The sequence below is a fragment of the Chelon labrosus genome, assembly GCF_963514085.1.
Source record: "Chelon labrosus genome assembly, chromosome: 13".
Classification (NCBI taxonomy): domain Eukaryota; kingdom Metazoa; phylum Chordata; class Actinopteri; order Mugiliformes; family Mugilidae; genus Chelon; species Chelon labrosus.
In genome coordinates this window covers 29,421,132-29,434,850 of record NC_140346.1, presented here as the reverse complement: position 1 = coordinate 29,434,850, position 13,719 = coordinate 29,421,132, and the positions used below count along the sequence as shown (strand labels likewise).

General features: G+C 44.7%; 1 protein-coding gene across 1 annotated transcript; it reads right to left on the bottom strand.

Moving 5' to 3' along the window:
* Positions 1–825: 825 nt before the first annotated feature.
* On the bottom strand, positions 826–12,508 carry clip3 (CAP-GLY domain containing linker protein 3). Its single transcript, XM_084558753.1, has 13 exons — positions 12,019–12,508; positions 11,024–11,163; positions 9,224–9,317; positions 8,507–8,668; positions 7,539–7,657; positions 5,979–6,215; positions 4,333–4,468; positions 4,084–4,239; positions 3,573–3,704; positions 3,346–3,469; positions 2,639–2,706; positions 2,360–2,432; positions 826–1,904 (listed from the first exon to the last, which is right to left on the bottom strand). The coding sequence occupies exons 1-13, from the start codon at positions 12,473–12,475 to the stop codon at positions 1,850–1,852; spliced, it is 1,953 nt and encodes a 650-aa protein (XP_084414879.1). The 5' UTR covers positions 12,476–12,508; the 3' UTR covers positions 826–1,849.
* Between the last annotated feature and the right edge of the window lie 1,211 nt (positions 12,509–13,719).

The window sequence follows — 13,719 nt, the reverse complement described above, 5'->3', positions numbered from 1 at the left end:
AATGTTCAACTACTATTCTTTATCTATTTGTGACTAAAACGTCTTTTCTTATGCAACGTTTTCTGTGTCTCAGATTTGCTGCAAAATGTCTGCAGGTGTAAATGAATAAAGTTTGATTTTTTTAGGATGAAAAATGTCATAGAGACCAAGAACAATTTTGTTTTCTCGCATCCAACAAGATAAAAAAAAATGTAACTGACTGTAACATTATAGAATAATATCAGTAGTTAACTAACCCTGTTTTCACTTCTGAGATTAGAGCATGCAGGTGATAGAGGTTCTTCACACACAGTTTGGAGTTCCTAGGATTACATTTAATCTATTATATACAGTGCTGATTAAAAGTTGTTTTGCATCCTTCAGAATTTTCCTTCAGAATAAAAATGACTCAAAACATCAGCAGGATTTTTACACAAGTCCTGAAACCAATATTATATATCTGTGAAGTGCAAAGGTACAATAAGTGCACCTCCAGGATTAGAACAAATTAGAGAAGTCCATCAAACATGGGGGTGCTAATGTCCTGGTTTGGGCCTGTTCTGCTGCATCTGGACCAGGACGGCTTGTCATCATTGATGGACCAAAGAATTCTGAATTCTACCAGTGAACTCTAAAAGAAAATGTCAGGACATCTGTCCATGAGCTGAATGTGAAGAGAAACTGGGTCATGCAGCAAGACAACGAGCCCAAGAACACAAGTGGTTCTACAAAAGAACGGTTAAAGAAGAACAAGATGAATGTTTAGGAACGGCCAAGTCAAAGTCCTGACCTTAATCCAATAGAAATGTTGTGGAAGGACCTGAAGCAAGCAGTTGATGTGAGGAAACCCACCAACATCTCAGAACTGAAGTGGTTCTGTTCTGAGGAATGGGCTAAAATTCCTCCAAGCTGCTGTAGACCACTGATCAGCAGTTACCAGAAACATTTAGTTACAAGGAGGTCACAGCAGATACTGGAAACAAGGAGGACATGATATGTAATATTGGCTCACTTTGCTGCATAAACAGATACAGAAGCCTAATATTCAAGTTTCATGTGTTTCATTGGGTTCTCTTTGTCTGCTTTCAGGACTTGTGTGTAAATCTGTTGATGTTTTGAGTCATTTTTATGCAGAAATGTAGAAACAATTCTGAAGGCTGCAAAAAACTGAACACTGTATGTGTTACATATGGAATCATGGTTCAACATCTTCAAATTATTGTTAATCAGAAACCATGCACACAGCTGTTAATGAAGTTCTGGGTCTGGGCAGTGAGGAAGCAGCAGCCAGATCTGGATCCAGCACTGAAACCATCTTCTGCAAATGCACACACACTGTGCTCTGGTATTTATGCAGAGAATATTTCAGTATTTAATATATTTACAAAGTGTAAAACACAAGTCAGGACGTCGGCATTAGTTTTGGCGTGGCCCTAAAACTTGTAGCAGCAAAAACAAAACCAGCAGCAGCACACGTGTTTTATGTTGTGAATGGAAACTTCTGCACTAAATAAATGCACAACGTGGACAAATACCAAGCTGGGACAGTGAGATGATAAGACGTATCAGTTGGGTATTTTGAGGGGTCGCGTTATCGAAGCTGGATTCTCTGTTTCATTAGAGGAATGCAGGACGTTTTGATTGGATACAAGGCACTATAGATGTTGCTATAGAACGGCTAAATTAGAAGGACTTGGGCTGAGAGTCAGAGAGAGAAGAGGGACGAGGTTTCACCACGAGAAGATTGACTGAAGACAGCAAAGAAGATAGAGAGAGGGAGACGAGGAATAAAATAAAAGATGGAGAGAAAGTCGAGCGAGTAGAGAGATCGATCTGGCGGAGGAGCAGAGGAAGAGGAGGAGGAAGGTGGTTAGGACTGCATCTCAGCTCGCAGCATCCATGGAAACCAGCAGCAGAACAGCAACCTGCAGGAGACGAGGAGACGAGGAGGAAGAGGAGGAGGAGGAGGAGAGGAGGAGGTGGAGGAGGAGGAGGAGGAGGAGGAGGAGGAGGAAAGAGATGAAGAGGCACAATGAAGTCACACAGGAAGGGAAGATGGAAAGATGAGATCAGACTCCAACGTATCTCACGATAAAGAGCAAACAGATCAAACAAATACTGAGTCTTCATTTTGATAACCCCGCCCACAATTCATTTTTAGGTTGGTCAGTCGTTGCTCTGTTGGCAATTGAAGATTTGTGGGCGGGGCTTAACGTGTTGATGGACAGAAGAGTAACAGTAGACGTACACGTCATCTGAGAGACGTATAGTTGACTTATTTACAGCGTGTCTCTGATTGGTTGGAGGATTGTCCATCCTGTCTCCAGAGGTATTTCTTTGAAACTCGGCCCGTAATAAAGTCTGGACGGTTTGTTCTCACCTGGATATGGAGCTCTCAGAAGTCAGGTCTTTAGGAGAACGCATCGTGTTGAAGTTTCGCTTCGGCTGTGACACTGAAGGACGGAAACAAATGTGCAAAATGTTCTGTTAATCAAATCAAAACACAATCAAGCTCTAGTGCTCAGTGTATTCTTTACAACATGACCTTCAAACAAACCAACCAATCATAACACAAGTTACCAACACAGAACGTCATGTTTGAGCTTCTGTTGTTCTTCATTGAAGTTTAAATGCAATTATAAGTGAGAAGGACACTCACTGGTGACCTGGTGGACCTTCTTCACCATGGAGCTGTCATTCTGTGAACCATCTTTAGGACCTCCAATTCTGAGGGAACACCAAGAGAAAGCTGTCAGTCTAATGGTGAAACAGACAAATCTGTCTATGTCTAGACCTTCACCTCAAACTGATGAATTCAAATCCTTTTCCAGCTGTTTCTACTCTTATTAGTGTTGACTGTGGGAATCAGGAAGAACGCTCTAGAAAGCAAGCAGAATCTAAAGTGTGGCCGTAGTAAATAACTAAATCCAGCAGAGGGCAGTAACATGAGCTGCATCATATAAACTACAGAAAATCCCAAAAGAGGAAGAAGAAGAAGAAGCAGAAGAAGAAGCAGGTTCAGCTCAAAGCTTCGTCAGTCGACCAGCCAAAAACATCACCTGTATTTACTGAGTCATCAAGGAGCTGTTAAATTACAACAGAGACACCTCGACAACGATAATCTGGACAATATTTGTCATGGCTTTGGTTTGTTGCAAAAACAATCTCATTCATTTGCATAAAGCAGCATATTTCTCCACTCCTACACTGATGAGATTACTAAAAACGTGAAAAATATTCCTTCAGGGTACATTTAAAAGAAAAAAACTCAAATGAATCGTAAGTAATGAAATGAAGCAATTAATCAGATATTAAATATTTGAATCTACTGACGAGAGGAATTAAAGTGGTAATTAGATGTGTTACCTCTGGACGCGTGAGGGCGGAGCAAACACTCCATATTTGGGCAGGCAGCTGAAGTAGCGGACTCCAAACACGGAGCCGTCATGTTTGCCTGTGGGCTGATCCAGCTCGACACCGAACCAGTAACCTGCAGCGACACACACATCAAGTCACAACCAGCTCAGATCCCACAAACCACAAGGACGTCTTTGGCTTTAGATAAAGGATCCACTGAGGACCAGCGGAGACACCTGGAGCGAAGTCCGTCTTGCCGTAGTAGCGAACGATGCCGTGTTTCTGTCCGGCCACCAGAACCTGATCTCCAACTTCCACATTCAGTCCCTCTGGATCCAGACTGGCTAATGACGCCTTCTTCTTCTGGGCTGAGAGCAAACAACAGAACAAACAGAGAATGATCACCAACATAGTCAACATTTTCTGTTAAACCAGTTTGGTTCCTTTGGTTCCTTTGGTTCCTTGCTTTCCATCCTGGTGTTTCCTGTCCTGCTTTACTTCCTGTCTGTGTTTTGTGATAACGTGATTGCTTTCTCCATGTGCCCTTGTGTATTTGTAGTCCTGTGTGTCTCCTTGTCCTTTGTCAGTTGAGCTTTCCTGGATGCAGCTTTCTGTGGCCTTTTAGTTTAGTTTTTTGTTTGCATTAGTTTTAGAAGCGATGGACGCTTCTCACTGATAACAAGAAAATGTAGATATTGACTTGTCCATCAGGCACTAAACCGTCCATGCTAGCACCGATCTGTATACCTCTCTCTCTCTCTTTCTCCTTCTTCTCTTTCTCCTTCTTGGTCTTCCCGGCGAGGCGGGAGGCCAGATCCATGCGGGGCGTCCGGGGCGTGGAGGTGACGGACGAAGGCGTCAGATCCACGGCCTTGGAAATCTTGGACACTGGAGCAAAAATACCTGCAGGGGGGACGAAGACAAACGTAATGAAACTCCTCTGATCTGAAGAAAACAACGGTTTGTCCACCCAACAAAGCTCTGAGCAGCTCTTACCTAGTTTAGGAGGGCAGATGAAGTAGCGGACGCCGCCCACGCTGCCGTCGTTCTTTCCTTCCGGCTCGTCCAGCTCCACGCCGACCCACTGACCGCTGGCGAACTCCGTAGTGCCGCAAAACCTCAGCGTGCCGGTCTGAGAAAGAGACGGAGAGACAAAACAGTTGGAACATGACCCAAGAGAGACGCCCGCTGCTTTAGGGTTGCATGGAGGCAGATAGGTTGGGTGTCTGCAGGACAGATTTTACAGGAGGACAACGTGTTGTTAGTGTGGTGAGTCAGTTCAGTTAGTCTACGATTCAGCCGGCGACCGCTCCAACCAACCTGCCGGAGTTTTTCAGTCGGGCTGTCGTCTCCGCTCTGGTCTCTCTGGAGCTACACGGTGAAAACACACTGTTCAGACGGACGGACTGGCAGCCGTCACACAACACACTGTCCTGCAGCTATGCATTCACTATCAGGCCTAACAAACGTTCTCTGGAACTTCACAGGAGTTCACATTCTTCTTATTAGACCATGCCAGAAAACAAACAAAAATGTTCAAAGGTTGAAAATAAAAAGTCTGAAAAACACATTTAAAACTTGCAGAATCACACACAGACACAAACTTATAATATGGTAGGAAGTATTTAGTCATCAGCTGAGGATGTTATTCAGCCTGCGTCCTACAAGTGCTGAGTACTGACAGCTAATAGCATGAAGTCCTCGTCTGCTGTGGTCCAGCTTTTTGTCCATCAGTTTCAAAACAGAGCACCGAGAGAATTCTGCCAAATATCACACGAATCAAAAACTTTCAGATTAAGAGACGCAACCAAAGCTTTCTCAGTTCTGTCTCACATGTTGCATAGTCCCAGAAGTTTATACAAATGAGTTCAACACTGCAAACGTCTCTGAGGCCCCGTTCACTCAATCTGGTCTCACCTGTCCATCTACCTGGTCTTAATATAAACGTGTCTCCACATGCGTCCCCAGCCAGCACTTGAGATCTGATCTCAGTTTGTGTGTCTGTAAATCAGCAGCGCCATCATGTGGTCAGTAGAATATTGTAGCAGCTGCTGTCTCTAATGGATCTCTACCTACCGCTGGATCAGAACCATCAACAGCTGCTGGTTGACTTGGAGACATGATCCAGATGTTGGAACCAGATGGAAAGACTCTCACATGTTAAGATCTGATTTATTTATGAGACAAAGCTCAGATTAGACCTGAACCCTGGAAGCTTCATCCTCAGAGGAACCAGGTCTCTGCTGAAGGGAATAGGAGGACATCTGCTGAGTAGGTGGTCTTTAATGTGACCCAGGACTCATTGTGTGTTCACACTACCAAAGGAAGGAGGTCACATGTGCCTCAGACCTGGACTCTGAGCTGGCCACATGTGATCAGATCCCCCAGGACGGATGTTAATGCAATGGAAGTTTTGGACAGTACAAAATATTTCCAAAGTATTTGGACGCCACCCGTTCTATCCGATAACGCTTTGACTGTACACTTTTAAATGACAGATTACATTTTGTTGTTTTTGGTGCATCAGGTCTGGACGTGGTTTCAGCAGGAACTGAACAGACAGCTGATTCCACTTTCTGTGTGTTTTTATTCTGTGCATGAACTAGACCTCCGCTTACAGACACACTGTCAAAGTCCCTGACCTTCATGTCGTCCAGCACCACTCGTTCTCCCAGCTTCAGGCCCAGCGAGGACAGCATCAGGTTTCCAGGGATGTTGTCGTAGTTTGGTAACGTGGCTCTGGGCAGGTTACAGCTCAGGGGGACGGCGTCCAGCAGCAGCTGCTTCAGCTCCTTGGCCACCATGGCCGCCTCCGCCTTGTCCAGGCTCATGTCCATCGGGTCGGGAACCACCTCTCCTGGAACATGGCCTTTATCATTCTGCAGAAACCAAGAGGAAAGACTTAACAGTGCATAGGTAAAGATTCCAAAACTGGTTTTTGTTAATAGGAGCTTGACCCGTACTTTTATTCTCATTCTTTTTATTATGGTTGTCTTATTTAGTCCACTACAATACATATGTAGCTGAGCTTGTTGTTTATGCCACGTCTGTATTAAAGGTGACAGAGAATGAAAAAACGTTTTTACCTTGTCTTAGTTGAATAACGGTAGTCTGCCCGCATTCACGAACATACGAAAAGTGCTAGACATTCTGAACATCTCCGTTTCATAGAAATTCCTCCTTTAGAAATGTCAGCCAGAAAATGGCCCAATCTGAACAACGGATACATATTATGTAAAATGCATCTCACTGCCCCCCCACTCTCATTCAATTCCCTCCCCTTCAAAATAATTTGCATACATCCGCCCTCTCGCCTCCAACGGGAAGTACATTGCAGCAGTGCTTGCGGAGTTCAAGGCGAAATGGCGAGTCGCGTTCCGAGGTGTGCTCTTCCAGGCTGTGCAAGCGGTGTGCAAACTTTCCATTACATTCCCACCGAAAGAAATGCACGAGATGCGTGGCTGCTGTTCATTTATAATCGGATTCCAACTACATTCAACCACAGACTGCTACTTCGTTTGTGAACGGCAGTCTATGGCGAAAGATAAATTATTTTCTGGTCCCGATCGACTTGTGCCTTGGATTATACATATGTTGTTTTTCAGAATAAAAAATGATTTTATATGTCAAGAATGTCACAGTTTGTCGCAAGATAGTTCAGTAAAACGCTATGGAAAATACGTAATTAAACGAACTACAAGTCCCGCATGCTGGCGCGAACAGAACCGACCAAAACTCCCTTCGGTAAGTAGAGGGGCGGGACTTCGGCTCTCTATAGCGAAGTTTACATTCTTTTGAGTGGCAGCAAATGCAGCCAATCAGCGTCAAGTGCTTGCATTTCATAATGAGGTTGCCAGTTAAGCCCGAAGGGGCGCCAAATAGGTGCAAAACCACGCGTTTAAAATCCCCCACCCTAATATAGCTTTCTGAGAGAGGTTTTTAGGAAGCTTCTAAGGCATTACAGACCCAACCAAAATTTTGTTGTCTGCATGTCACATCACAGATCAAGGATAAATACCCCGTTCAATCATTCTATGTCACCTTTAACTTATTCTCTCATGTGGCTATTCATGCTAACTCATCTGAATAATAATCTCCTGCTCGTTCTGCAAGCCACAAACAGTCAGATGTGTTAAATGATAAATACAAGAAGCTGTGCCCTTTATTTGTGTGACTGAGTCGGTCAGGTCTGGAGCTCTTACCCTCACGGTGGGGTTAGCTCCGTGCTCCAGAAGACATTTGACTGCACCCAGACAGAGGTTGGAGGCAGCGATGTGGAGAGCTGTACCGTAGTGGAAGTCACTGCATGTGGAGTTCAGCACTGTGGAGGAACCAGAGGAAAACACCCTGATAGCAATGATATCATTCTGAACTCATTCAGCAACCCCTTGACTAGAACTGGACCAACAGTTTAGAGAAATACCACAAAGGTTCTAGTAACAATAGAACCAGGCCCACTCTCCATTTGGACATGTGGAGAACCAAAGAACCCAAAGTGTTCCACGTTGGGTTTTTACCTCTTGAAAGTGAATCTGGCTACAAAATCCTCCTGATTCCACTACAGGAGGCAACGTACACACAATTCAACCTTTGGACATTTTATTTCTCCTGGACATCATCACATTCTACCATTGTGATCATTATACAATCCAGAAGAAGATGGAGATTTCCTCCATGTTGTTCACACATGGAACTCCCCAGGGGAACCAGTCACCAAGGCATGCTACATATCAATGCTAAGCTAACTGTCACTACAACATGGCTGTGTTGTGTTTATTATCTGTAGTACCATCATTAGACAAACTGAGGGTATCAGTTACTGCTGGATAAGTCACCATGTGCTGCACAGTTGACGGAGAATTGTGTGTATAGACTTAAATACTAATTCAGTGTTTACTGAGTGTTTTCTCTGTTAGCTGAGGCTAGCTGGTTAGCTCCAGCTATGTGATGCTCTGTATCAATGAAACAGTAGCTTCACTAGTTTCAAATGACACCCAGCATGACAGAGTGGAGCAGAGAGGATTGTGGGTACTGCTCCTTTTCACTTTATTGACACAAACATTAAAATTATTAACAACCAGTTGAACCCGGTGCTGTCAGGTGGAACGGGTCAAACTATTAGCAGATATTTATTGACAGCTGGAGGATCGTGACGTGTGCGGGGGTGTACCTCGGGGTTTGGCGGCTTTGAGCAGGACTCGGATGAGTTCGGGGACGTCGAAGTAGGCGGCGTAGTGCAGAGCGTTCATGTTGGTCCAGCGGCTCCTCAGACTCACGTCGGCGCCCAGAGAGATCAGCTGACTGGTGAGACGCAGCGCCGCCGCCGGGTAGCCTGCACACACAACAATGAGGACCAGACTGAGAGGCTCTCCGGCTGTAGAGCAGCAGAGGAGAGGAATCCACCACCCGCCCCAACCACGTCCATCACGGGACTGATCCTTGGAGACGCCCTGAGCACTGACTTAAAACAATGTGAAGAACAGACATTGGACACTAGACCTGGTATTTAGACTGGATGTTCTAGGCAACTGTCCATCTTTAAGTTCATTAAATGTGTCTCCACATGTGTCCCCAGCCAGCACTTGAGATCTGATCTCAGTTTGTGTGTCTGTAAATCAGCAGCGCCATCATGTGGTCAGTAGAATATTGTAGCAGCTGCTGTCTCTAATGGATCTCTACCTACCGCTGGATCAGAACCATCAACAGCTGCTGGTTGACTTGGAGACATGATCCAGATGTTGTTAAAAAAAAAACAACAACTAACAACTGACTTTTGTCAAATCTGTGATTAGTTCTCGGCCTTTTAATGAGATTCATTCATTCTATAAAACAGAAGGAGGAAAGCTTGTTTTATCGTTGGATCTGCATTAAGATTAAATCTTCTTACCAACTCCATGTGCTCCAGCCTTACAGCTGTAGTGAAGAAGCGTCATGTCGGTCAAACCGTCGCGGTCGTTTACGTGGCAGCCTCGCTTCAGGATCTGAGACACACACAGACAGGTAAACAGTTACAAACAGTTACAGGTGCTGATGAACACATGACTCTTATCAATGCATGATGTTTTATGATGTGAATGCATTTGGAACGAAGTCCGTGGTTTATCTTAAAACACAACGTCTGATATGAAGTTAAATAAATCAGGGATTTGTCTCAGTCTGATCTTCACAACACATGTTTGTGGACAAAGGAGCTTTCTGAGGAGCTCAGAGAAAGAGTTGTTGTTGCTCATCAGGCTGGAAAAGGTTCCAGAACCATCTCTAAAGAGTTTGGAACCCACAAATAATCCACAGTCAGACAGATTGAAGACGACTGTTCCCCTCCACAGGAGTGGTCCACCAACAAAGAACACTCCATAATAGTCTGAGAGGTCCCAAAGGAACCCAGGGGAACTTCTAAGCAGCTAAAGGCCTCTCTCTCATTGGCTGATGTTAATGTTGATGAATCCACGACCAGGAGAAGACTGAGTGCTGGTTATTGTATAGTTAATGATGTGCTGGTTGTGCTACAGTTCTCAGTTCTATCTCTTTATCTGCTGCTTCTAATTTGTTCCTCCAGGCTGAGTCAGCTTCATGCTGAGTCACGGTGAAGCGTCACTGACTTCCCATCTCTCTCTCTCTCTCTCTCTCTTTTCATGTCCGTGCAGCCATTTTATCTGGGTCATTATCACTTCCACCAGCTAAACCATTATCTTTAGTTGACGTGGTAATGAAGCCTAAACAGAATCTACATGATCTGATTTTTATTTTACAACTTGTGATACAGCAGGCCTTTATATCTATTGACTACAGAACTTTCATTTGTTTTGGTTTGGTTGTATTTTTTACCCTTTAGCAGAAAAACAAAAATGTTTCTGCCATTGCTTCGACAAAGATTCACTGAAAAATGTGAATCATTTATCAATATTTATTCTATGGTTATGAACCTCTGCAACATCAGGTCACATAGAAAAATCACCCATAAATATGTAAAGATTCTGCTAATATGGAATACATTAATGCATATTTTAAAACATTTAATCTTTTAAACAAACAGTGTAGTACATGTCTCCAAGGAACTGATGCAATTCACTGCAACGACCTCTTAATTCCTCTTAAGGCTTCAGAAGGACACCAGTGAGCGTGCTCTGCTGCAAACATGGCAGGAAACTTTTTATCTGGAATCAAGTTCTTAAAACATCTTAGCTTCTATTCCTCATGTTTTCTTTGGTTCATAGTTTGTGTCTTGAACAGAATAAAATCTGAGAAGGTTTTGTTGTTGTGGACAGCTAGCAGCTCCATGCTAACAGAGATGTCGTTGTTCATTATCTGTGTCTGTGTTTGTGTCCAGAGGCTTGAATCTGGGTCAATGAGACAATGACGGTCACAGATCGATCTCCAAACACAAAGAAGAAGGTCAGACGGTCAGTTAAAGGAGTCTGCTGACAGCGGCCATGTGTGCAACAGTTTTGCAATACATGAGATGTATGGAATCGTCCAGATTTTGGTGTTTTTATTGGATAAATGATTAAAAACAAAAAAAAATAACTTTAATGTAATTTATTTTAATTAAACTGACAAACCCGTTGTCACTGATGCTGCATAGTTTAAAGTTTAAACGGTCATCCTAACTTTGAGATTCCAAAGAGCAAACTTAATCCCAGAAATGCATCAAAGCTGTTAAAGATGGTTTGGTTCTGTCGGTTCTCACCTCGTTGCCGATCACGTCGATCTTGTGCTGAACCTGAGGAACCCACTGACGCACGATGGCAAACAGCTCTGGGATGGTGGTCCGAGGATCCATGAGGATCTCCAGGCAGGCCGGGTCGTTTGGGTCGAAGAAGGTGAACGCTGCAGATACAGGAGGACATCAGTTTGGATCCAAGATAACTATTTGTTTTTATTATTATGTCTGCACTAAAGAGTCAGACAAGTTTAAAAAATATATAAAAACTGAAGCAAAAAAGAAATAAAAATGTAGTTCCTCCACTGTCCACTAGAGGCAGGATGGCGGCGCCCAGAGACACAATACTGAGCTTCAAATCTAATCTGAAGGAAACATGGTTCATCCATCTTTGGAACAGATGCGATAGCTCCCTTCTCAGACGGCTGCCATAAAGCCCCGCCCCAAACGATCTGATTGGCCCAGCCGTGGAGTTAGATGTGTTTAGCCGATGAGAATCCGCTATCGCATCCGATGTAACACGTACTGACAGGAAGTAGCTTGAGAAATAAATGGCTCTGATTGGTTGGATGACTAGCCAATTGATGCAGATCACCAGACTCTAGCTGATTGTGGCTAGGCTAGGCTAACGTATGCTAACTGTCAGCACACTAACCACTAGGTGACTAAATGTAAGGAATGCCGAGAGGACGAGGCCTCCGTCATTCCTAATGTGTCCTGTTCCAATGAATGAAGACGTGATGAGTCAGAACAACGAGGACGTGACTCGAGTTCCCAATGAATTATGGGAAAAAAAGAGGCTGAGGCTTTTTAGAATGAGAGACATGAGAGAGGGTTTCCTGTGAGACGGGACAAAGGAGCTGGACGACTCTGAGACCGTCTGATGAATATCAATGAGTCTGTCAGCACTGAGGGTTTAAGGTGGTAGCAGAGAATATTTAAGGTGGTATGACTGAGTGTTAAAGGTGGTAGCAGTGAGTATTTAAGGCGGTATGACTGTGTGTATTTAAGGTGGTATTTACCGTAGTCTTTGGGCAGCGGTGCCTGGGCCGAGGGGTGCACCATGGCTCTGCGTCGCGGCTCGTGAACCGGACTCTGATACTCGGACACCGACAGCGGCTCCGGCTCCGGTTCAGCCGGGGCTTCCTCCTCCCCCTCCTCTTCCTGCTGCTCCTCCCTCTCCTCCCGCTCTTCCTCCTGCTCGTCCTCCTCCTCGTCCTCCACCTCCGCCCTCTCCTCTCCCTCCCTCTCCTCCTCTAGCTCATACTCCCCCCCTTCCTCCTCTTCTTCTTCTTCCTCCTCCTCTTCCTCTTCCTCCTCCTCCTCAGTGAGCACCTCCTCCTCCTCTTTCTGGACCTTGCCGTCCTCCTGCTCCTCCCGGTCGTGCCTCTCCTTCTCCTGCACCTCCAGGTTCTCCTCTTTTGTCATGATGAGGGATGCTGCAGCTGGGCCTGTCAGAGAGGAGGAAGGACGTTTCATTAAACGACAAAAACTGAAACAGATTCTTCTCTAGATCATTTCCAAACTCATCATTTTCATCTAAGTTACCATGTGCAGCAGCTGCATGCTAAGCTAGCCACTATGCTAAGCTAATTGTTACTATGACCTGCAGCAGGACTGATGGATTGTGATTTGACACAGATTTGAAAACAAATTTTACTTTAAGTTACTTCATGATGCAGATTTTTCCCCTTTTTTCATCCACTAACTAAATCTTTGACGTAAAGACGAGCTGCAGCAGACACTTCACACAGTTCAATACAAATCTAATCTGAGAGCAGCCAGACCATGAACGCATCGTGTTTATTATGTCAGATACTCTACGTTAGCCGTGACTTCTGTTAGATCATGAAATGAAAAAGACTTTTAACTTGTCGTTAAGAACGTGAACCTTTGTGCAGACACCCAAAACGTTCACGTAGTTAAATATTTAGTTGTCGTCCCCGTTAAAGTAAATCACCAGACATGGTTTGCTGCAGGGACACAATATTTCACCTGTACCTGTGTTCATATTAAGACGTGTCTCCACATGCGTCCCCAGCAGCACATGAGATCAGATGAACACATCATCATTTCTCACATGTTAAGATCTGATTTATTTTAGAGACTCAGATTAGACCTGAACCCTGAAGCTTCGTCCTCTGAGAAACAAACATCCTGATGATAAAGGGAGTAGGTGGTCTTTAATGTGACCCAGGACTCATTGTGTGTTCACACTACCAAAGGAAGGAGTTCACATGTGTCCCAGACCACCTCCACATGTGGACTGACACCAGATCTCTCATATATGTGATCAGATCAGGACGGATGTTGAGGTGAGGTCTGAGCGAGGCCTTAGAGCCCATCCCAGCTTCCTCTGTTTCCATTCAGCTTCACTTAACGAGCGCTATGTTTAGCTCTGGAGTGTGTTTGTGTGCAGGAGAGAGGAAACAAGGAGCAAACAAGCTAATCGACTGCGACGCGCCGATAACGGCCGCGGCTTAAAAGCGCTAACGCTAAGGCTCCCTGTCCGTCATTAGCCGCTGACAGCGCCCAGACTGGATTAAATCTGCTTCCACTTTAGCAAATGGACACGACGCTGTAATCCACTCCCAGCAGCTCCTCCCCTCCATCATCTAAACCATCCATCTCCTCCTCTGTCTCCAGACACCACAGAAGAAGAACAGACTGATCTCCCTGAAAGATTCAATCTGCTCCTGGGACAGTGACCAGGATCCATCAGA

Bases quoted from the DNA above. Each gene is read 5' to 3' on its own strand.
- clip3 (XM_084558753.1), bottom strand. From the start codon at position 12,475: ATGAAACGTCCTTCCTCCTCTCTGACAGGCCCAGCTGCAGCATCCCTC. The intron at 4,469-5,978 runs GTCAGGGACTTT...TCTCTTTCTCAG, and splicing joins TGGTGCTGGACGACATGAAG to ACCGGCACGCTGAGGTTTTG. The intron at 3,705-4,083 runs GTATACAGATCG...GTTTGCTCTCAG, and splicing joins GGAGAAAGAGAGAGAGAGAG to CCCAGAAGAAGAAGGCGTCA.